This window comes from Gymnodraco acuticeps, unplaced genomic scaffold (assembly GCF_902827175.1).
Source record: "Gymnodraco acuticeps unplaced genomic scaffold, fGymAcu1.1, whole genome shotgun sequence".
NCBI classification, from domain to species: Eukaryota; Metazoa; Chordata; class Actinopteri; order Perciformes; family Bathydraconidae; genus Gymnodraco; species Gymnodraco acuticeps.
Genome location: NW_022989979.1, coordinates 163408 through 186949, shown reverse-complemented (window position 1 = coordinate 186949; position 23542 = coordinate 163408). Strand labels below are relative to the sequence as shown.

At 39.5% G+C, this 23542-nt stretch overlaps 2 protein-coding genes across 15 annotated transcripts in view; one reads left to right on the top strand and one right to left on the bottom strand.

Moving 5' to 3' along the window:
• The window catches only part of camk2d2 (calcium/calmodulin-dependent protein kinase (CaM kinase) II delta 2), a 41549-nt gene extending 32212 nt beyond the window's left edge, over positions 1 to 9337 (top strand). The window contains exons 13-21 of one of the 5 annotated variants that reach the window (XM_034211647.1): positions 373 to 410; positions 1107 to 1166; positions 3049 to 3093; positions 3607 to 3655; positions 4644 to 4664; positions 5055 to 5130; positions 5237 to 5331; positions 6451 to 6689; positions 7800 to 9337. In XM_034211647.1, the coding sequence (XP_034067538.1) occupies positions 373 to 410; positions 1107 to 1166; positions 3049 to 3093; positions 3607 to 3655; positions 4644 to 4664; positions 5055 to 5130; positions 5237 to 5331; positions 6451 to 6683 (617 nt within the window). In that variant the 3' untranslated portion in view covers positions 6684 to 6689; positions 7800 to 9337. Of the gene's footprint in view, positions 1 to 369; positions 411 to 1106; positions 1167 to 3048; positions 3094 to 3606; positions 3656 to 4643; positions 4665 to 5054; positions 5131 to 5236; positions 5332 to 6450; positions 6690 to 7799 lie in introns of all 5 variants that reach the window. The other 4 variants (XM_034211646.1, XM_034211645.1, XM_034211649.1 and 1 more) reach the window with 4 other exon arrangements.
• A 502-nt stretch (positions 9338 to 9839) lies between these two features.
• ank2a (ankyrin 2a, neuronal) overlaps positions 9840 to 23542 on the bottom strand; it is a 90680-nt gene continuing 76977 nt past the window's right edge. For 8 of the 10 annotated variants that reach the window (XM_034211655.1, XM_034211666.1, XM_034211660.1 and 5 more), the window contains 7 exons: positions 14592 to 16403; positions 14010 to 14099; positions 13511 to 13594; positions 12719 to 12883; positions 12407 to 12580; positions 12173 to 12264; positions 9840 to 11742 (listed from right to left, as the gene is read on the bottom strand). In XM_034211655.1, the coding sequence (XP_034067546.1) occupies positions 11544 to 11742; positions 12173 to 12264; positions 12407 to 12580; positions 12719 to 12883; positions 13511 to 13594; positions 14010 to 14099; positions 14592 to 16403 (2616 nt within the window). In that variant the 3' untranslated portion in view covers positions 9840 to 11543. The remainder of the gene's footprint in view (positions 11743 to 12172; positions 12265 to 12406; positions 12581 to 12718; positions 12884 to 13510; positions 13595 to 14009; positions 14100 to 14591; positions 16404 to 23542) is intronic. The other 2 variants (XM_034211664.1, XM_034211665.1) reach the window with 2 other exon arrangements.

Genomic DNA, 23542 nt, shown 5'->3' with positions numbered 1-23542 from the left:
AATCAAACAGAGAATAGTTGTGGGATTGTATGTGTGGGTGCTAGTGGTTAAGTGCATGTGTATGAGCACAAATGTATACTTAAAATGCTGTGTGGGTCTGTTGGAGATGGGTTTATTACCCCTATCATCACATCCTAAATACACACCCATCCTTCAGCCCTTCATGTGAATTAGTATGTACTGTAGTAGGAAGGCCGACTTGCATAAATGAAGATGTTATTTGAGCATTGCATTATGGATCTTGCAGTTGGATTTTGCACCTGGAGTAAAGCACTGTTGACTGACATGCTTGCTGCATGTTAGTGTAGCCTCAGGCTTCTGTTTGTGAACTCTCCTGCTGACGTTTTGTCTATTTCTTTCCTTCTGTAGCAGCCAAGAGTTTGCTCAACAAGAAGGCAGATGCAGTAAAGGTAGGTTGCTTTGCTCAGTGAACAAAATGCATTGTTAAATGCATTTGTTTGCTCAATCTGTTCAATGTCTGAGGGGCCTTCCAGATAATAACTATGCACTGTGCACAAAATAATATTACCATTCAGGAAGAGTCACTGCATGCAGGGGGCAATGGTTGTTATATTTTTAGCTTAATCTCCTTTTTCCTTCAATTAATGATTTGACAAGTAAATATTTACTTATTTATAAATAATAGTTTAATCTATTGGCACAGTTTATGTGGCAATTGAATGTTTTATTACCTGTAGGTTGCTACCTTATCGGACAGCGTGGTTTATTCAAAAATAGATGTAAACAATTGTCTTCTTATTTCTCCAAGTTTTACAGTCTGCTTGTATTCTCATAAGTCTAGCACCTTAGAAACACAAGCAGTTTCCCTTTGAATACTTTTTTTCAGAACAGTCTAGTTTAAACAAGCTTTACTCAACACAACTACCCTCCTGCTAAGTGTTCTTTATACAAAACACAGATTTGATTAAGATGTCTCGCTTGGTTACAATGTTAGACTCTGTAACATCACATCTATGGGACACATGAGTTGGGATGATCTCTTTGGAGTGAACCATAGCCAGAGTGTGTGTGTTAAAGTGTGTATGCACAAATGTGTGTCTGAAAAGTGTGTATGTGTCATATCCCCTCTACACTGCCCCCTGCAGGTCAACAACAAAGCCAACACAGTGACCAGTCCTAAAGAAACTGGCCCTACCCCTACTCTGGTATAAACACACCTTGTCCTACACCCGCACCTTCATCCACAACACCTCTAATACCCCCCCCCCACACACCCTTTTGTGAAGGAGGTACAGGTTCACCCTTTAAAACAGGCTCAGATCATTTATCGTTTGCTGCCGCCTTGCTTGAGAAGACTTACATTCTTAACCAGGTGTATAGGAATAAATAAAATAAAATGAGTGAAACGGATGTCTAGCTAAATATTGGCTATCCTTGAAATAGCGTGTTTCAGCTTTTAAGGCTGCACTGCATGTCGCTGCTCCAGCATATTTGATACAGCTACCCATAAAGAATAAACTATTAACAATTCAGATTGATGTTTTCATTTAATCATCTGAATTAGCATGCATGGAGCATACATATTATGTTTATGTTGCTGAAACAATAAGCCTTTACACACACCTATGGATTGGAGTGTGTTTTTAAATATTTAATAAGGAGGAACCTCTACCTCATCCGTCACCCCCCCTCTCTCTCTCTTTCCCTCTTTACCTCCTCAAGAACACCTATTCACTACACACAGATTAGATTGTTTGTGCATGGTTGGAGTGTGAGGATGTTGCGTTATGATGATGCTAACTTCCTAAGTGTTTTGGCTGTCACTCATTGGCTGGTGCATGGTGTCTGCTGACTGGCTGTCTACGTCAGGCCACATGACTGTTGCTCTGCATGATGTCAAAGGCTTTCTGTCCCCCCATTTGCTGTGAAGAAGATTACGCATGAACACAGGCACATGGCATCTCTCTCTTTCTAAAGCCTCCTCTCGCTCTCTCTCTATCATAATGTACTCACACACACACACACACACACACACACACACACACACACACACACACACACACACACACACACACACACACACACACACACACACACAGATATACTGGCTGCTGATGTTGTAATCTAGTGTAATCGGCAGAGTGATTAAAAGGACTGAGCGGGTCATAAGGATCGATTCAGCAGAAGCCCAGACCTTTGATTACCAAGGCAGGACACTGTAGTGGGCTGGTGAGAGAAATGCAGAAAAATACATTGAGACATGTCATTTAGGAGGAGAGAGAAAAGGGTGAAGAATGAAAAGCAAGGGGAAAAAAGCAATAGAAGAGATGTATGTATAAACAGATAGATAGATGGATAGATAGATAGATGGATAGATAGATAGATGGATAGATAGATAGATGGATAGATAGATAGATATATAGATGGATAGATAGATAGATATATAGATGGATAGATAGATAGATGGATAGATATATAGATGGATAGATAGATAGATATATAGATGGATAGATAGATAGATGGATAGATGGATGGATAGATAGATGGATAGATAGATAGATAGATATATAGATGGATAGATATATAGATGGATAGATAGATAGATGGATAGATGGATAGATAGATATTATATAGATGGATAGACAGAGATGGATAGATGGATGAATAGATAGATAGATGGACAGATGGATAGACAGATGGATAGATAGATGGATAGATGGATGGATAGACAGATGGATAGACAGATGGATATATAGATGGATAGATAGATAGATATATAGATGGATATATAGATGGATAGATGGATAGATAGATATTATATAGATGGATAGACAGAGATGGATAGATGGATGGATAGATAGATAGATGGACAGATGGATAGACAGATGGATAGATAGATGGATAGACAGATGGATAGACAGACAGACAGACAGATGGATAGATAGATAGATAGACAGATAGATAGATAGATAGATAGATAGATAGATGGATACAATTTAAGTTTTGAAAATACACATTTCCTATAACAGTTTATTTATCATCATACCTTTTCTGTTTCACAAGTTCTTTGTAATTTGTTCCCTTTAGGAGCCACAGACAACTGTGATTCACAACCCTGTGGATGGAAATAAGGTATTGCAATAAAACCACCTCTTTGTTAGATGCATTTATTGATATGAAATGCGTTTTCTCCTGTACCTTTAGATATTTTCCACTGCCAATTAGTAACAAAAGTGCACCAACCGTTAAACGGCACGTCTTGTACTCTTATACAATCAACTGTTAGTAAATTATTTTCATCAGGGCATCCTGGTGGCCTAGGCTAGGGGTTTAAGACCCTAACCATGTAAACTGATTTAAGCCCAGCCGGGGACTTTTGTTGCATTTCATTTACTCTACTCTACTCTACTCTACTCTCTGCTCTACTACCTATCTCCACTCTTGTTTCATTTCAGCTATTTGGCAATTAAACAAAATTAAGACAAATTGTCCCCACATTGCTTGTTATAGTAAAGCAAAATCTGACTTTGAAAAAATATTAATTATATTTCAACACTTATTTAAATATCAAATATGAATTGTACTACGTCATTATTGATACATACATTGCATATTCAAATTCTGTATGTTGTCATTCTTTGGCAGGAGTCCATTGAGAGTGCCAACACCACCATTGAGGATGACGATGTAAAAGGTAAGGAAAGCCTGATTTTGATTTACTTACTTACTCTCAGTTCTGTTTTTTTAAAGCAGTTAAAATGCACAGAAAGAACAACATTTGCTATCCCTTTGCCCCTGTCTGGCAGTCATCCTCTCACTAAATGCAGTCCGCCCTGTTGGTTTTCTGTCCAGCACTCCCTCACAGCAGCTTTTTCAGTTTTAACTTTCTATGTTTTCACTAATGTTTCTGTTTTCTAATTTTTTCTTCCCCTTCTTATGTTTTGTTATTCTTTTTTAAATAATTCCTATCGTGCCATACACAAATGCCCTTTATTTACATCCCCATCGTAACAAACACCCAACATCCATTCACACACACATCCATGCCTCCACTGACAGCCCTTCGTCTGGGCAGCTTAGTGGGCAGTATCTTGAGCTCTAAGAGCTGCTCCTCACAGATGTCTGACTCAAGACTGACTCCCACCTCCTCAGTTCAGAGTAAGTCTCTCCGCAGTGAGGGGGAGATGCCCTGTTTTGTTTCCCTCTTGTTATCTTGTCATCCTTGAATAAACAATTGTCTCTCTATAAATCACTCAAATGCTCTGTTCCTGATGTTCAAATAATGTCCCTAGGTTCAGATAAAATGGTGTTTGATACAGTTCATTGTTAGAGATTGTATCCTATACTATCCCTTCTCCAGTGAAATAGAACTTCTGTTTTTGACCCCTAAATATCTGCTCCCTCCATCCCAGTTATTATTCTGTTTTTAAATGGAAAAAGATACTCTCCTACTGTATATTTTAGTTTTGAAGACACAGATGGTCTTCCCACTCCTCTATTTGCCCTCTGTTCTGACTTACCCAAATATCGACTCACATAGTAAAAAGCTGACTCACACGCACACACTCATACTACACATAATGTTGAAGCTAATGGAAGAGAAATACTGTTTTATATATATTTTTTAGTATTTAACATGTTTTTTTGTTGCACAAATTAAGTATTTTTTTAATATCCCCCAGCCTGCACCAATAACAATAAAGGTAACTGTCAACTTTGCTTAGTTGAAACTGCTTTTCTTGCAAAGACTTGCATCTGAGCATTGGTTTGTCTTTGTTGATTTCGAGCTTTGTTGTTTGAAAGGAATCGTGTCATCTTCCATTGTTCTGCCTGATATCACTATTAGTCATGGGAGGCTTCCTGTTGTTATTTTACAAGATATGAAAAAGCTAAAATGTGTGCAGACTTTTTCTGAGTGCCACCCATTTCTAATAACTTTGAGCCCCTGCTAATTTGTAGACTATTCCCCATTTGAACCTGATTTGATGTCAGATTTCTGCACTCAGACCAACATTTGGCTGAAATACAGTAACAAATAGCATTTTTAACATCAGTTTGTGTAGTAAATAATTGTCTGGGATCTTTTGTTGTAGCTCGCAAACAGGAAATCATCAAAGTTACTGAGCAGTTGATTGAGTCTATCAACAATGGAGACTTTGAGTCCTATGCGTAAGTTTCTTTCTTTCTGCATTTGTATATTTGTATCATCTAAATATGATATGTACTGTCTTGTTTACCAACCTTTGCTTATTCTTTATCCTTTTTGGTGTAACAGGAAGATTTGTGATCCTGGTCTAACTTCCTTTGAGCCGGAGGCCCTGGGCAACCTGGTGGAAGGACATGACTTCCATCGCTTTTACTTTGAGAATGGTAAAAAAAATGATCATGACTTTTGCAAAGAACTGATTATGGCAGCATCATCATTGCTTCTACCAGCCAACACACTAACTATTGCAGTAGACGGTTGCATGTGGCCTGAAGCTGTTCAGAGTAGTGGAAATGTATCATAAGCGTGGGTCGGGGGTTGCTCCAAATATTGCAAGTAGCCAGCTGGATCCCAACCCAATCTAGTAACTCAGAAATCAAATCTGGCCTTTGCAAGGATGAACGATTGCGTATTATTAATTCACATTAATTAGATTTTTGAACTGCGGTGAAAAAATGTGCATTAGATGTTGTGTAACTGCAGGCAGACATCAACAACTAACTACAATAGCTCACACACTACAATTGTTATCTCACAGGAGCCATATCTATAAATGCATGCAGCATTATGATCCAAGAAGAAAATCCTGTGAAGGCAGGTCCGAAGCATAATCAGTTGTTAGGAAGCAGGTGTGCAGGGAAAACGCTGCGATGACCAAGAAGGCAGTGATCAAATTAGTGGTGGGGTAACAATAATATATAATGCTATAAATGTAATTAAATTCAACATTTTGAAAACAAGGAAGACCCCCGACACAGTAAAAGGAATTAAGCGTTGATAGATAGAGAGTAGTGAATTATTGGGTATGAGCTAAATAGTTTTTCTATATCAACATTTAGTCCAATCAGTTAAAAGTTCATGTTTGCTGGTGCACTACATAGGCATGTCTGTGGTTATGGAGCAACCTTGGAGCAAAACATGAATAATGACTGCTATAAATGGCAAAATGTCCTTAGTCAGGATAAAAATAGTTCAGATAAACCAGATATGTCCTAGAAACCTCAATCACTTGGCGAGCCTGTGCTTGTCCACTATCCAACGTCAACATTTGGGAACTTTTCGTTCCTCTTATTTAAATACCAGTTAGTAATCTAGGTAGGGTCAGTATTTTTTCGAGTCTGAATGATGTTGTATTAGAAATTCCAAAACCCGAGTGACATGATGATAACCATTTAATATGTTACTCAGTGACACTTCTTATTAGAATGAGACCCTGTGTCTCAATGGGGTTACCTGTATAAATAAAGTATAATTGCATTTGTATAAATGTTTCTCTCTTCTAGCTCTGTCCAAAGGGAACAAGCCAGTGCACACCATCCTCCTGAACCCACACGTACACCTAATTGGGGAAAATGCAGCGTGCATTGCCTATATTCGACTGACCCAGTACATGGATACCAACGGCATGCCCCGCACCATGCAGTCTGAAGAGACCCGTGTGTGGCACCGTCGTGACGGCAAGTGGCAGAACATCCACTTTCATCGTTCGGGCTCGCCCAGCATCCCCTCCCAGTAAGAGACAGTAAGAAACCCACAGCAGAAACTTTGTAACAAAGACACTAACAAAAATTGTGTTTATTGTTGATCTCCAGTGGTTTAAATTCTCACCTTACTACAGTGTTGCAGGTATGCTCCCCCTACACACAACCTTATCTATCAATTTGTGGTCAAATCAGGTGCAACAGTCATTTTTTAACATAGAGGGCAGTTAGCTTTTCAGCCTAAAGTTTGAAGTAGCTAACTAACATGGAATTGACAGGTTGCTAAGCTATCCATTTATCAAGGCACACAATGCAGAATTTTAAATGGTGCAGATTTAACACTTAAATGTTGTTGTTATTTCTACCTGATTGTTTTTTTTCGTTAGCTAGCTAACTAATGATAGAGTTAGCTAACACTAGAACTTGTGACTTGGTCTGGGACTGCAAACCTATTTTATTAAAGTTTTCCAGCTGAATTATGTAAAATGAGAAACATAGACAGCACAGTCCATACTGCAGAGTAAGTACACTGCTTCAACATGTAAAGAATCCAAAGCTTGACAGACCAGCTTTGCTTTGTTACTTAGCTATTATGAAAAGCTGCTTTTTTGCAGGTTGATTTTGAGAAACTGTCAGTTGCAAAGGTGGGGCATTTAAGGGCATTTTTCTTGACCAACATACGCCGAAAAAGGCACAGCTATAACCTCATTTATTTATTCACTTCTTTAAACCAAATTCCCCCTCTGTCCATGAAAAGACAAGGCGCAGTTATTCTGAAACTTAACTGAGGTCCCCAAACTTGAACATGGACAAAAATGAATGAATCATAAAAGTGTAAGGTGTCCCGCCCAAACAGGTGCAACAAGCAAAGTCTGTAAACCCCTACATATTCCCGAAAAGAAGTATATACAAAGCCCTTACACAACAGGTGTGTGAGGGCTTTTCCCAGTAAGTAATACCAGTAAGCCAGCATGCTCAATGGTATTATGCCCTGGCCTTTTGATGTTATTATTCAATGCTGTCCTTCCTTCTTTCCTCCTTTTTATATCTCCCAATTTCGGCTGTGAATTGTGGTCAAATTATATTCTGTAGGAAACTAAATGCTTTATACATTGACATGTATGATCTCTCTCTCTTTCTATGTTTTACAGTTAATGGAATATCAACATTTGGTCCAAGAAGAAAATCCCATCAGCAAATCTAGTAGGGCAGTCAACTAGCCAACCCATGACTGCTCTCTGACCTTTGACCCTTTTATGAGGACATGACATCGCAGGATACAAATATTAATACATTTTACTGTTATGGCATTTTATTAATGGACATCAGTCGAAAACCACCACCGGGTGGCTGCACACTGTATTTGAACATTATGAAAAAGAGCATATTGACATTGTTTTTGTTTGTTTTTTAAGATATTTTGGTATGCATTTTAAATATAAATTAGAGATGTTTAAAAATCTACTACTGTAACCTCTCCCAAAAATGTGTTCAATATTTTTACGTGTATTTATGTGTGTGCAATACAGAAACATTTGGAAGATCAGAATGTTAAAATTGAGCTTGCTTTAGTTCTGGTGATGTATATACATTGTGATTGTTGATAAAAACAAACATTGAAATTGCTATTCTTGCTATCAGAGGAATTAAGAGTTTACGTAAAATCCAGTTTATTATTTATGTTTGCTATGAGCTAAGTCATAATGTTTGAATTGTCCAATTTCAATCTATAATACTAATTTAAATGTAAAGAAAAGCAGAGCAGCTTACACTTTGCATCGAGATATGTTTGCCTTTATATCAGTGAAATAAGAAATAAGAGAATGTAGCATATATGTAATATATGAAAATTCAAGACTATTGTGTAGTGCATGGGGGGGAATATTGTAAGTAAGATCATATAAAACTATAATATCTTCTGTTTGATTTGTGAATCACTGACTTGTTTGTTTGCATATGTTAATGTTGTGCATCAGTCCTGTCCCAAATGTTTCTTATGTCCTCCAGTATCATGGAACTGTTGTAAAAACAAAAACACAGTAATGGTTAAAATCCAGCGTAAATATCAAACCTCATATCTAAGAGGAGGGAAAATGGCACCCCTTACATTTTGTATAAGAATTAGAAAAAAACAAACTCATTTTTCATAATGTTTGTACTTGTATTGTATGACTGTATGTAGGGTTTTTGTTATTTTATTGTCATTTTAAGCGTGTTACTTTGCCAATTGTAAGGGAGGAGTCAGGTGATGATGAAGATATAGCATAGCACTGTAGTCTACCCTTTGAAAGGGCAAGTGTTAACCTAACGATTGGGCTTATAAATCCAGAGGGTCACAAAAGTATTGGATTAAAGAACGTAGCTGTCAGACCAGAGGAAGGAGTCCAATGAGAGTTGGACCGTAATACATGTTGGGATGTCTTCCTTGGCGATCAGTGCTTCTACCAACCAGTAGCCTCCTCACCACTGCAGGACAATGCCAGTGTCTTCTTCATCCTTACTATTTGCTCTTTTCAATTGGTCTCTTCTTTTGTAAGGGGAATATATGATAAACATTTATTTTGACGAAACGTATGATGTCAATGCATTGCACCACTCCTTATATGGTTTGAACCTGTTGCCAGCACGGCAAAGGATGGCTTAACATGTTTAAGAAATAAAGAAATCATCTAAAAGGTGTGATAATGAATGAGTTTTACCTTGTTTTGTGTTGCTGGTTGGTCAGTGTTATCCTGCGGCAGAGGTGGAGGGCATCTGCTGATGTTTGACTTGACGTTAACTCATTGACATATTTCTTTCTGATATTTGCTTAATCCTCATACACTCATTGAATATAGATGCATGATAGTTTTATTCAAATTGATTTTTATATATATAAAAACACATGCACATCTAACAATATCAATCAGTACAAGTTATCAATAGCTCCTCTGAACTTTCTATAACCTGAATCATTAAATGTCTTTGGTGGCAATAAGATAGGTGGGACAAAACTAGATTGCATTCATGTCCAAAAATGAAAACGTTTCGGCATTATTAATGTGTATTAAAATGCACTTCTCGTAAATGGAGAAAACCAGCGCAGGAGATACATCTCTATTAAGAAAAGATGTGTATTTCACCCCTGCCTGTGCATGTCGTACAGTACTTTACACTTTATACTGTACACAACAAATAACAAGAAACACCGCTTTACATTGGTAGACTTTTATTCTCTATCAGCCATAGACACACTGCAGCCATTTAGTTTTTGTCTATATGCATTTTGATACAGTAATACATGCCCTTATAGATATTTATATATGCATTGTATATTTATATAACTGGCATCATCACAGAAAAGGGATGCTGATTCTTCAAAATTAAAAGCATACCTGTCACAGTGAACTTCCACTAGTTTGCATTTAACATTTTCTAAATCACAAAGTAAACAGTGATAGTGAAATAAATACATTACATGTTGTAGATACATACAGTAGCGATGCTCTGAGCTGTGAATAATGGTATGGTTAAGCTGTCAACCTGCCTCATTGCGCGTGTGCCTTGTGTATCATGTAAATATCATCTGCCCAGCCAACATGAAACTGTCTCTGTGGCTAACTTTACCATATTTCCTGTACACAAAAAGCATAGAGGTACTCCTTCCTGACATATAAGTGTTGTGTAAAATAATGTTGTATATTTTCTTTGCTGACAGAAACTGGCACACACAGACCCATTCACTCAAAAACAGTAGAGCACAACTACCAAAAACTGGTCCAAAACGTGTTCAAAAGATAAACTATTCACATCTAAAATTAAATAAAACCAATTTTCATATCAGACAAGTGACTCTAAAACGCCTATGATGATTGTATTCACCACTGGCAAATAGAGATTAATTAGGCTGGTAATCGAAAATGACTAGTAAACTTAACTCAAGAACAAAAATAAACCAAAACATCTTGAAAACCATAGTTTAAAATAAGCCTATAATAATTCTGACAATACTATCTCTTTAGCTCACACTTAAAACATACACAGATTCATACAGTATGAGTCAAGACAAGAATTTAAGAAAAAAAAGGCCCAAAAGAATAAATAAAAGCCAAACATAAAAACACAGAAAGATAGAACAATGAGGAAGGGATAGAGATGCAGAAGGGCAATCCATTGAATTACAAAGCAGTCAAAGCTAGGATCATAATGACAGATGTTGATTAGTCATGCCTTCTCTACTTTACATTAGTGATTATTAATTGCTAGCTACTGATGTCAGTAATGTCTAGATTATAGATAATATATAATTCCCAAAAACAGATTACACATAGCCTGCACAAAACACAGCAGCAGCAGTACATTTCACTGTCGATACAGTCTGGTTTTCTCTGTGTGACATCTTGATCACCTGAATCAAAAGAGCAAGAGGCTAGTACAGTGAGTGAGATCATTTTCTAGTGAGGAATATCTGAGAAACTCTGGTTGTGAGAGGCAGTGCAGTGTGAGAGATATTGTCTTTCAGTCCAAGCACCTTCTTAAAGAGTATAGTACCAGTATTTTGCAAGTAAAGTGTCTTTACCTTCAGGAGGTTTGTGAGTTAGTGGATGTGAAAGTATTCCTATTGTGTTTTGTATGTAGTTCTACCACAGCATCAAGATAAAAATGACATGGTAAGTAAAACGAATGAGGGAAACTACAGAAGGCTTTCTTTGGTCACAAAAAGGCAAAACAACATCAGAACATGAAAGCAAAACAAATTGTGATGAAAAGATCATATTCCAGGACTAAAATGGGAACATAGTGGTAGCTTTGAGGTGCCGTGGTGCACACTGGGATTGCATGTGGCTTATGCATAGGATTAGGATGGGACTTTAGCATGGGCAGAGCAAGGGTCTTGTGAAGGGTTACACACTCTTCTACTCTTCCTTTTTCTCATTGTTGTCCTCCTCTTCTTTTGTATAGTAGCTGTGAAAGAGTTGGTGGAGATGCTGCTGGAGGTCGTTTGGTTTTGACCCTTTCCTAGGGTTGTCCACTTGCTCTAGAAGGACATGTTTGCGCTGCCCAGCCTCCTTCACGACTGTTCGCCTGTGGGTGCAACCTTTACGCATGCGGGCCCTAGATAGGGAGAACAGAGGGAGAGGAAACAAACAAACAAACAAAGACAGGTCAGTTTCAACAAAAAATGCAACCCTAAGGCTCTGCAGGAAAGAGATGTTATGGTTAAGAAACAAAACACTCCAAAATGATTTCATGCTTTGTAAATCCAGCATTCAATTGTGATATCATGCAGAGGAAAGCTAGTTTAAAGCTGCAGAATCCTTGTTCTGGCTTTTTTATCGGAGAGAAAATAAATGATAGAAGAAAAAATGGAAGTATTACAGTATGCTACTAAGTGGTTAATGATAGCAACATAAGCAAACATTAGTCACTATCTGCAGAACTGTTGAACCTACAGCACAAAATACAAGTAGTCACACACACATACAATCAAACAGGTGCAGGTACAGTACTAGACTGTATTGGGTGCACTCCAGCACTCACACACCTCCTGACAACCGTTCCATCTTCTTTGACAGTCTCTCTCTCTACCACATGAGGGAGCTCTGCTCTGCTAAAACCACTTATATAACCTAGTGCCTGGTGGCATGACATGGAGGGAACATCATTTATTTAATTTGGAACGATTTAATAATGAAAACAAAAAACTGATACTTGGTACTTCTTCATAAGCTTGTGAGATAAAATATGTACAATAATAGTAACAAGGTTATCCACAAACCTGTTTGAAGTCATCCTGGGCAGAGGGTAGGTCAGAGGCCAAAGATGGATCACCGTGGTGGGTCATTTGCCTTTCCCCCTCCACCATCATTGTCTTTTCCTTGCAACTGACCTTACAACCTTCAGCTGCCCCCTGACTTGATGCTGAAAACCCCTCACGTTCAGCAAATGTTACCTAAGAAGAAAGAAGACAGAGCAAGTCTGTTACATTGACTTTTATTTATTACTACTAATGTAAATGTTGCCCTGTGGTATTTTATCAGATTTTGAGGAACATAATAATGAACACACACATAATTCACATAACACACACCTCTGTTTGATCTCCTTCACTCTTTAGTACAGTCCGCTTTACAACTTTAGAGTATCCATCTCCCTCTGCCATACTGATGGACTCTTGTGGAGCGCCCTCTGATGAGACCTCTTCATGCTCCAAACCATCCGCGGAAACACACTTGCGAATTATTTTACGCGTAACCTTAGGAAGATCACATGTTTAAAAAAACATTAGGTTAATCACATTCGAGAAAGTAATGTTGGCTGTCTCTGAATAAAGTGGAGCAACTATTCAACATAGATCCTTGAGAATTTCTGCACACAAATTCACTTTCTTGGCCTTTACTGACCAGTTTAGAAACTGCCATGTGATAATAGATAGAATCGGAGGGATGAGACCCTCTTTAACGGTCATGCATGCAGAGCACACACAGAGGCCGTTTCTCAATGTCGAGTAAAGCTGCTGCAGAGCCACTATTTCAAGTATACTACGTCATCGAGTGGCGCCGAAGGACTGTTTAAATGCCCAGCATTGAGAAACGGCCACAGAAATGTGTTCTCTGCCTTTACCCATCCTAACTAGTAGGAGTAGTGGGCAGCTATTGCAGAGCGCCCAGGGAGCAATGGGAGTGAGGGGGGAAGGGGGGTGTCCGGTGCCTTGCTCAAGGGCACCACGGCAGGGCAGGAGGTGAACTGGGACCTCTCCAAGTAGCAGTCCACACTCCATATTTAGGTCTGGTCGGGGACTTGAACCAGCGACCCTACAGCTCACACTCCAAGCCCCTACTGACTGAGCCACTGCCGGGGTTTAAATAGAATATTGCTTTACCTTTTTGACAACAGTATGTCCATTTTCATCTTTGTACGTTTCTTCCATCACTGACTGAGAGGGGAATTCAGGCATTTCATCAGCCTATTAGGAAAATAAGACAAACAATAATCAGAAATGCTGACTTAGGTCTGTCCAATGTTAATGTGTTATTTATCCACTTCAAACACAAGTCGTTAAACGTTAAAAAAAGCACAACAGATATATATTTGGCATACAGGATTCAAACTTATATGTGTCAAAAACAACATAAAAAGTGCCCACAACAGCATACAACACCATCAAGAGGTTCAGCCATAGTTGCAAATCAAGTAGCAGTTTTCTTATAAACTCTAAATTATTCTTTAAACACCTGGAATTTGACGAAACGAAAGGCTGTTACACAGTTTACATTTTCACTTCATAGCAAAGACCTAGCATTATTTTAATTATGTTGCACTCTGAAAGTCACACCCTGCATGCTCACATAAAACACCTTCAATCATACTTCATCAGATACCTTTATGACAACCCTCCTTCGCACTATTCTGGTGGTCAAAAATTCATCATCTGAACTTTCTGACATTAATCCGAGCTCTGCGCTGATCTCCTGACCAAGCAACACAAATCCATTGACATTTAATAGATGAAAACATATGATAAAAAACATGTTTGGTACAAAGCAAGCAATAAGCAGAGTGGTATGGTGCACTTTTCATTTTGAGTATGTTACAATTTGATTTAATATCTTACATTGGAAAGTGCAACATGGCAGTCTGTAAGTAAAAAAAAAACGTTTGCAAAGAAATACCATGCGTTCACCAATTCCATCATCAAGTAATGAAAACATTTATTGCTTATAAAAAAACATGTAGCTTATGTTATTACAGTAAGTGATACAGGCAGCACAGTGACATGCTGAGTTAGGATGGTTAAAATACAAGTAAAATGAGGGGTATGAGGAGTCTATTAGATCCAATTCATGTGGCCAGGGGTGGGAGGGTTAGCAGACATTCCTCTCTGAAGCAATTATAACATTTGTTCAAGCTCAGCTCCAGGAAAAATCTTGCAAGTTGGGGTGGTTTACCAAATCTCATCTTACCCTTGTGAGAGATGTATCAGTATCACAATATTCTCCATTTTTTAAGACTGTAGGTGGTTGTGAAGCCTTGCACAAGGTGAATTCTTCATCCGATGCTTCTGAGTAGTGCAACAACGCTTCACTCTCTTCTTGTACCTTAAAAAAAGGCTCATGGACAAGAGAAGCATCCTCAAAATCTTCGCTTCCAGAGGACAACAAGACTCTTTGGTTCACCTTTTTTAGCACTCTTGGATGAATATAATGATCCTTGGGCTGATCTCCTTTTGCACTAGTACTTGTCTCGGGTTCAGTTTCTGAGAAATCTGATCCAGCCTGGTTGCAGTCAAAGTAAGGCTCTGGGTCAGAGTAGTCAAGGGGTGGGCTGTCTGCACAACTATTCACAACGTCTTCATATGCTGGAGGCATGTGGATATAGATGGTTGCCTCTGGATACCCAGTTGGGAAGCTGTACTCCTCATCAGAGGTTAATGAAGTCGTCTCTGCTTTAGATTGCACTGGAGTGGACTGAGAGACAAAAAAATCTGAGTCTACTGAAGTCAGAGATTCTTCTGAATGCCGTCCACTGGTATTTGGCCTATCCTCATCTGAAGATTTCTCCAAATTCCCTGGGGAGGTAGGTGTCATAAGTTCCTCAAAACAAAAATGTCTTGTGGATATAACTGTCTCTGGAGTTAAATCAGGAACAGACTGAGAGGAGACATCGTCAGTCTGAATGGATTCCAAAAAAGTATCCTCCCATAAAAGTGGAAGTTGAATACTCTGTGTTGATATTTCTTCTGTCAAACCCATTGAATCTTTAGATGATGTAGCTGATTCCAGTTCTTCCCGGTTTTGAAGTAAAATATGTGTAGAATCTTCCTCAGAAACATTATCCTGAGGTATTTCAGACATACTCTTTGCAGCTACCTTGGGAAAAGACACTGAAGAAAACATCTCAGTGGCATTTTCGTCATAAGTGTTGAAATGGAATTTGTTCACAGGAATACTTAAGTTCAGTGATTCCATCTCATCAAAATCTCTATTGGGAGATTCTGGAGTTGAAAGAGAGTCAGTAAGGGGTACAGGACTATCCTTACGACTTCCAAGGCTTGATGGTGCTGTTTCTTCAGAGGTTTCTGTAAAATGAGGAGTGACTGAGATTATTTCGGGTTCATCTTGAATTGGTGTCTGGAAATGTCCAGGTTCTGTGATGGCTACATTTTTTAAGTTAGTATCTTCTCCAAGCTGTGTAGCAGTTGGCATGCTGACTCTTAGGTCATGACTTTCATCTGTAGGGATGATATTTTCAGGTGAAAGGCCTTCAAACTCGTAAATGTCATCTGCCTGAGGGCTTTCATCACTCAATTCTGACAATTGGGGGTCAAGTGTCTCTGGTCTGAATTTAAGTTTCATCTTCTCCAGATCTGACAGCAGCTGGTCAAGCTTAGGGGACCCAGTCTCTGGTGGTGTTGGAGTGGACTCTGAGGACATCAGGATTTGGTCATCTGGACTTTCTTGAGCTATCTGACATAGTGAGCCTGGGGTTGCTGGGCTGGGTTTTGCTGAGTCAGACTTTTCGCTTTGTTTGGGGGATGTCAGCATTTGATCTTTTTCCTGTAGTGAGTTTCTTGGCTTGGTCAATGTGATATCAGATTGTGTTTTACTTAGTTCGTAGTTACCTGGAAGTGCTAATTCTAGTTTTTCAGTGCAAATTGAGTTTGAATCATGTACCAAAGATGGTTTCTCAGTCGGACATTCTTGACTCTTTTCTAAATGAACTTGTTTTTGTTTTGAAGATTCTGAAACGTTTGTCCTCAAAGATGCTGGTGAAACCTGCAAGAAATTATAAAATGGAATGGGAAATAATGAAAAGAAATATGATTTGCGATTTATATTGGTGATGAAAGGAATAGTCAAAAAAGCGTGCATTTGTCAATGACAGGCTATATGACAGCAGTGCCTCAATTGAGGAAATTCACTTGTAGCCCACTTAGGTGATTTCAGTAGTATCTTATATATGTTAATACTATTTATCATAAAGACCAAATACAATTTTAAATGCATTACTGATTTGTAAAGACCGATAAAGATGCTGCATAATTATGATATTTTGAAAGTAGCCTTGATAATAGTATGATTGGATATATTTCACTGAGAACATCACTGTCAACACAAGATCATTTTACAATAATAAAAGAAGGGCACAAGTGAACTTGAGTCAAAAAAAGCCTTTTGTGGAACATGGCAGGTGGACATGCAACATTTAACACTTATTCAATAGGTGTTTGCTGCCTTGTCATCAAAAAAGGTCAAGAAGCACTGTGGCAATGCTAAGCTCACTAGTTTAAAGTATGTGTCAAAATTCAAACAATGCTACTGTCTCTTATGCTGCAGGGCTGCCCCATCTTCCAAAAGGAAAATCATTATGTGATACCAGTAATGAAAGAATCCCACTTCATTTACAGAATTCAACGTTTGGCAAAGCTTATTGCAGAATTATAATATGTGTTGTATTGTCCCCTTTTTTACATTTGAGACGATAGATTGTAGACTCTAGTCTAGCTGATGCAAGAGCACCAGTTAGATTAGAAATGTAAAGCTGTTAAGCGAAGACCAAAATAGCGCTATAAAGCATATTGCAACTTCAGTTTATTGTAATCTACAAAATAACATATAGCACCTTATGGTAAAAGTGGGGACTTGAATCTCCTTCGACTTGATTCAGTCAGGTCAGGCACTTTAAATGAATCACTTAGTATGTGGGTTAGTATTTGATTTATTATGAGAATGTCCATACCAGGACAAGCATCTCATGTCACTAAGAGAGGGTCATTCTCTTAAGTCCATTAGTTGCGCTTCACCAAAAATGTTTGTCTTCTGCTCTGATGCAAACATTCCACAGCAAGACAGTGCTGAGCATTATTAGTAAAAGCTTGGGGCAAGAGTTCTACATTCAAACTTTAGATATGGCCATATGCATTATGCCATATGCACTGCAACACTGCAATCACTGCTGAACAAAATCTTGTGCTGTCTTACCGACACCAAGGAACTTTTGCTCTTGTCCTCGCTCATGGATTTTCTTTTCATGTTCTTGGAAAACCAATCTTGGGCTTGTGTCATCTTTAATTGTGATTCAGAGTCAGTCCGTTTATGTTTGTGAACAAATAATCTTCGTTTAATTGGTTCTCTCGTTGCCTTAGTTTGTTCATGGTAAGCCTCTTTTGGCCAGAAAGCATGATGACATATAAAACATTTCGAGAGATGGCATGTGACTCAACTTATTGCAAAACTGGCTACACATGTGTGATCTGAAATCATCAAATTTAGGTTCTTTGCTGTGGGAGAAGGAATCCTGAAAAAAACCGACTAGTCAGTTTGTGTTTGAGGAGGAACCTATGGGTTTTGTTTCCTCTTTTCCAGTTTGTGGCTTTGGCAAATGAGGATCAAGTACTGTTGAGTGGGACACTGAGGACTCCTGTAAAAGTTTGGAGTCCGGTATAATGCATTCAAATGGACACGATTTGGATACATCTTTACATTTGTTTTGATTACAAGACTTCTCAGACAATTTATCAACTGAATCTTTAAAGAAACTAACTTTGTTGCAGAGATATTTTTCTTTATAAAATTGATCATCTATATGTGTGTGTTTTTCTAGGGTAGATTCACAGGATCTTATTTCACGGCAAGACCAATTTCCTTTATAGATAGGATTGTACAAATGTGACATTAAGTTGTTAACAAAAGGCTTGCTCTTTACACTGCTTATCTTATCTTTCTTACAGTGCAGACGCTTTTCTGCTTGCTCTTGCCTCTGCTTACTTTTTATGCTGATTTTCCTATTCTTATTTTCTGAAAACTTCGAGCAGCGGCTCCTGGACATTAACTTATCACTGGGACAGTTCATCTTCGTAAATAGACGGAGGGTTTCAGCCATATTTCAACATTTTTACGACGACGTCAGTCTTACAATAGCGTGGCCTAGCAACAGCTAAAGCCTGGTAGGCTACTGCTATTTAGCTAGTTGGTAGCAAAATGCCTCCGTTCTCTACAGATGACTTCCAGAAACGTATACAGAAGATGGCTGTGTTGGAAATGAAAATGCAACGGTTGGAAGTTAACGTGGAACTGAATGGACTATGTCGTGGGAATGACACGACTTTACCAGTGTTGCAAAATAATGGAGAAGGGTATGCTAACTCACAGCTAGTTAGCAGCTACAAGGATTCCAAGGAACAGGAGGGCTGTGTACCGGGTAATAAATCTACAAGTGGTAGTCCTCCCTGGAACTCTCTGGGTGCAAAGCCTAAGAGTAAATAATTTCCATGGGATTTGGGAGGACGGATAACAGGCAGAGCCCAGAGCTCCGAAATCTGTGATGCGACCGGCTGGCCTGCATTGTTATCACCCAGGAAGAGCGCCTCTTCAACCCCTATTCATACTAGGAAACAGCAGTGGACAGCTGCTAAAGGGAGAACTACAAACAATTCTCCTAAACCACCAACTGTGCCAATCCAGAACAGATACGCTCCGCTGACCGAGAACCGGAGATCTGATGACCTGGATAACCTGTCCTCTTCACACAGCAGGGTAAGGACCAATAGCTACTCTAAAAGTAAAAGGCTAGAGGGAAAGCTAACGACTGGGCCTGAAACTCTGATTGTGGGTGACTCTGCTGTAAGAGATGTAAAAGGTCTGTGTAATAAGAGCAACACCAAAGTACTCTGTTTTCCCAAGGATGTGGTCTCTGACTTGGCTGAGAAGATCCTGCATATTGGGGCTGAACATCCGACTGTGAAGAATGTGGTACTGCACATTGGAACAAATGATGTTGTGAAACAACAGTCAGAAGTGCTGAAAGAAGACTTTAAATGTTTGTTGGAAACTGCCAGCTCTCTAAATGCAGAGGTGTTCATCAGTGGCCCTCTACCGCCAGTCAAAAGAGGAGTGGAGAGATTCAGCAGATTGTTTACACTGAACACCTGGCTTTCAACGGCCTGTACTGACCATTCTGTTCATTTTATTGACAATTTTAACTTTGTCTGGGATCGCAGACATCTTTTCAAGGCAAATGGAGTTTGCCTGAACAAGTCAGGAGTGAAATTGTTTATCTCTAACATATTCAACTGCCTGCGTCATCAATCTGTTCCCTCTGCCAAGGACAAGCGGCAAGAGGAATCAAAACAGGAGAAAGACACAACACATCACGCAGAAAACCCTGAAGAATTATCACTGCATCCGCCTGAGGAATGTTCTGATTATGGGAGACCTATGAGACAAATGGAGGAGTCTCCACTGCCCGTCACCCCCTCCCCCCCTGTCAACGCCTTTGAGGATACTCCGTTCACCCTTTCACCCTCGCCCACCCTCCTGGAGATCGATGAACACACAAAGGAGATACAGAGGGTTGGCACCGATTCCTTCCTGGAGTTCAAAGACCAAACAAAGGCGATACGCAGGGCTGGCACCATGTCCTTTACCCCCGCTCCTCAACGACGCCCACCAAAATCACCGCGGAGACGCGCACCATCTCCCCCGTCCTCATCACCGCGCCTACGTCAATCACCTCCCCCCCTGGCAGCATGTCCTCTACCCCCGCACCATCTCGCCCGTCTCCATCACCGTGCCTACGTCGACCACCTCCCCTCCCTTCGAGGGGGCATCTGCAGTCTCCGAAGCCTGATAAGGATGTGTGTGTACAAAACACAACAAACTCTTACTGATATGTGATGGGTCCAGGCTCAAGGGCGTATGGCACTCTCAACTCTTTCCAGGACATGTCGGGGCCCTGCCTGCCAGTAGCTTTGCCGATATCTGTGTTGATAGGTAATAGATTAAGAGCGGTGAATCATAGAAACAGGAAGCGTTCAAACGTTTGTGTGAGTGTATCTAATTTAGCAGTGATTCCATGTCAGCCACAGCTTGTTACAAAAAACATGACTGATAGTGTGTTTAACAAACTTAAACTAGCTTTATTAAATGTCAGGTCTTTGGCAGGAAAAACATTTTTAATCAATGATTTTATCACTGAGCACAATCTCGATTTTATGTTTTTAACAGAAACTTGGATTGAACAAAATAACAGTGCAGCTGTTCTTATCGAATCAACCCCTCCCAACTTTAGTTTTATGAGTCAGGAAAGAATGCATAAGAAAGGGGGTGGAGTTGCTATTCTGCTCAATGATTCCCTTCAATGCAGGAAGACATCGTATGGAAACTTTGATTCTTTTGAATATGTGGCCCTTCAACTGAAATGCTCCTCTCGAGCTCTGTTCCTAAATATCTATAGACCACCCAAATACTGTGCAAGCTTTTTTGATGAATTTACTGAACTGCTGTCTATAGTGTGTATTGACTTTGACCGTCTAGTCCAGGGGTGGCCAACCCGCGGCTCTCGAGCCGCATGCGGCTCTTTGCCTAGTTTCATGCGGCTCTTCAGTTCATATCGAATTTTATATGTGTGAGTTTGGGGGAGAGACACTGACTCCTGACTAGTGTTGCACGGTGTACCAATACTTGAAAGGTACCGCAATACCCTGCCGTTAAAAACGTTACGATTCCTCCGTTTCATTAGTATCGGTACTTTAAGAATGACGGAGAAAAGTACTCCGGTGAGAAAGCGCTGTTTTAATAAGAGCCGTGTGTGTTCAGCGCTCTGCTTCCACTCCCTGCACTGCAGCTGTGCCTGCAGCCCCTCCCCTCTCAAGCACGCTCTAAGTCCCTCCCCTCTCTCATGCACGCGCTAGCTGCCAGAGCATGTGAGAAAACGAGAAGCATGGCTGCAAGTGGGAGTGCAACTGCTGCTGCGCCTCGGCCTGTCTGTGAGACATGTATTAATTTTATTTAATACGAATTCTTGTCATTTATTTTATTTATTGTTCTCATTGTTTAAAAGTTTGTGTTATGGTTCTGGTTCTGGTGTGAAATAAAGCACAATAATTACATTTAAGACTGTTTCCCTTTTTTTAAGAAAAGTATCGAAAAAGAATCGGAATCGCAATTCTTGACTTGGTATCGAAACCAAAATGTTGGTACCGTGACAACACTACTCCTCAGAGTTAAACCTGATATTTAGTAGGTCTGTTAAGTATCGAATGCTGATCATTCTGACGTAATTTGGCCGGTCAAAGTTGTTTGGGCTCGGATAAAATCGCTCCATTACTTTCGTCCTGTGTTACTTTCGTCCCGGCTCTACGTGTGTATGTGTGGTGTCATGTGTCAGTATGAGAGGATGCCAGCGCGTCTAATTTTGATGTGGCCCAAGAGCCAATCACAATAATACCTGCGATGCAGTGAACCAATCACCTTTGAGGGGGGGGGGAAACCTATCGTTGATTAAACATTATCCAGTGTTTCCCCTACCATTGTCTTGGAGGGGCGCTGCACCCCGCCAACGGAGCCCCCCCCTGAAATTCAAGGTGTTTAAAAAAAATATATAATTTTATTTTTTTTAAATATATAGGCTACATAGCACCAAATTGCAAATAATCTATAACTACTGTCACTTTTCACATTGAACATGTGCTCTTTTATTAAATAAACTAAACGCTTTCATTTCAAGTTGTGAGTTTAGTGTTTTTGACCCTAAGAAACACTGATGCATTAATCAATAACAATAATCCACAGCTCCTCTCTCTGCTCCAGAGGATTTAAAAAATATATATCCCAATGCCACAAAAATGCATCAGTGACATGGTTGAAATCTTGTCTCCAGAAAACAAAAAACTGAAACAAGCGGTATCAGTGTGTTTGATGTGGCTCTTTGCAGTAACATAGAAAAAATGTGGCTCTTAACCTCTGACTGGTTGGCCACCCCTGGTCTAGTCATTGTTGGTGATTTAACATCCATGTTGACAACCCCCAGGACAGAGGGGCTAAAGAACTATTTTGTGTTCTTGATAGCTATGGACTGACTCAGCATGTGACGGAGCCCACGCACAATAAGGGGCACACTCTGGACTTAATTATCTCAAAGGGTGTGAATATCTCTAAGGTTGTGGTGACTGATGTTGCACTCTCTGACCATTCCTGTGTTTTCTTTGAGAGCTCTATTTCTGTTCACAAAAATGTTCAAAAAGAGGTAACCACAAAGCGATATTTAACTGAAAATACTAGGGAAATGTTTACTCAGAATTTTTCTTCCACACTTGCCCCTGCCAACATCTCAGTAAATGAGCTAGTAGATCATTTTAATTCAAAAATTAAAAATGTTATAGATGCCATTGCTCCAACTAAGGTAAAGGAAGTGTCTGGCAAGAAAATATCTCCATGGAGAAAGGCCATGAGCGTGAAAACAGAAAAAAGAGAATGTCGAAAAGCTGAACGCAGGAGGCGAAAAACAAATCTCCAGGTTCACTTTGAAATCTATAAAGAGAGACTTGGCCTTTATAATTTGGAATTGAAAAACGCACGACAATCGTTCTTCTCTGACATCATTACCAAAAACAAAAACAACGCACGTGCCTTGTTTGCTACCGTCGACAGACTAACTAACCCCCCAGTGTCAGTAGCCTCTGAATTTCTATCCACCAGGGCGTGCAATGATTTTGCCTCCTTTTTCACTGACAAAATTCAGAAAATCAGACAAGCAGTCAGTGCCTCTGCATCAGGAACAGCAAATGTGTTGTCCCTATCTCCACTTAACACCAATTCAGACATCATGACACAATTCCATCAGATTAATGATAAAAACCTAGAGGACATTATTCAACTTCTGAAATCCTCCTCCTGCTGCCTTGATATTATTCCAACAGGATTTTTCAAAGATGTTTTTCCTTGCATGGCCTCAGATCTACTTCATATAGTAAACAAATCTCTTCACTCAGGTATTTTTCCACAGGCCCTGAAAACTGCAGTCATTAAACCGCTCTTAAAAAAGAATAATCTAGATGCTTCAGTAATGAACAATTACAGGCCCATATCAAACCTCCCATTTCTAGGTAAAATCATTGAAAAAGTTGTTTTTCAAC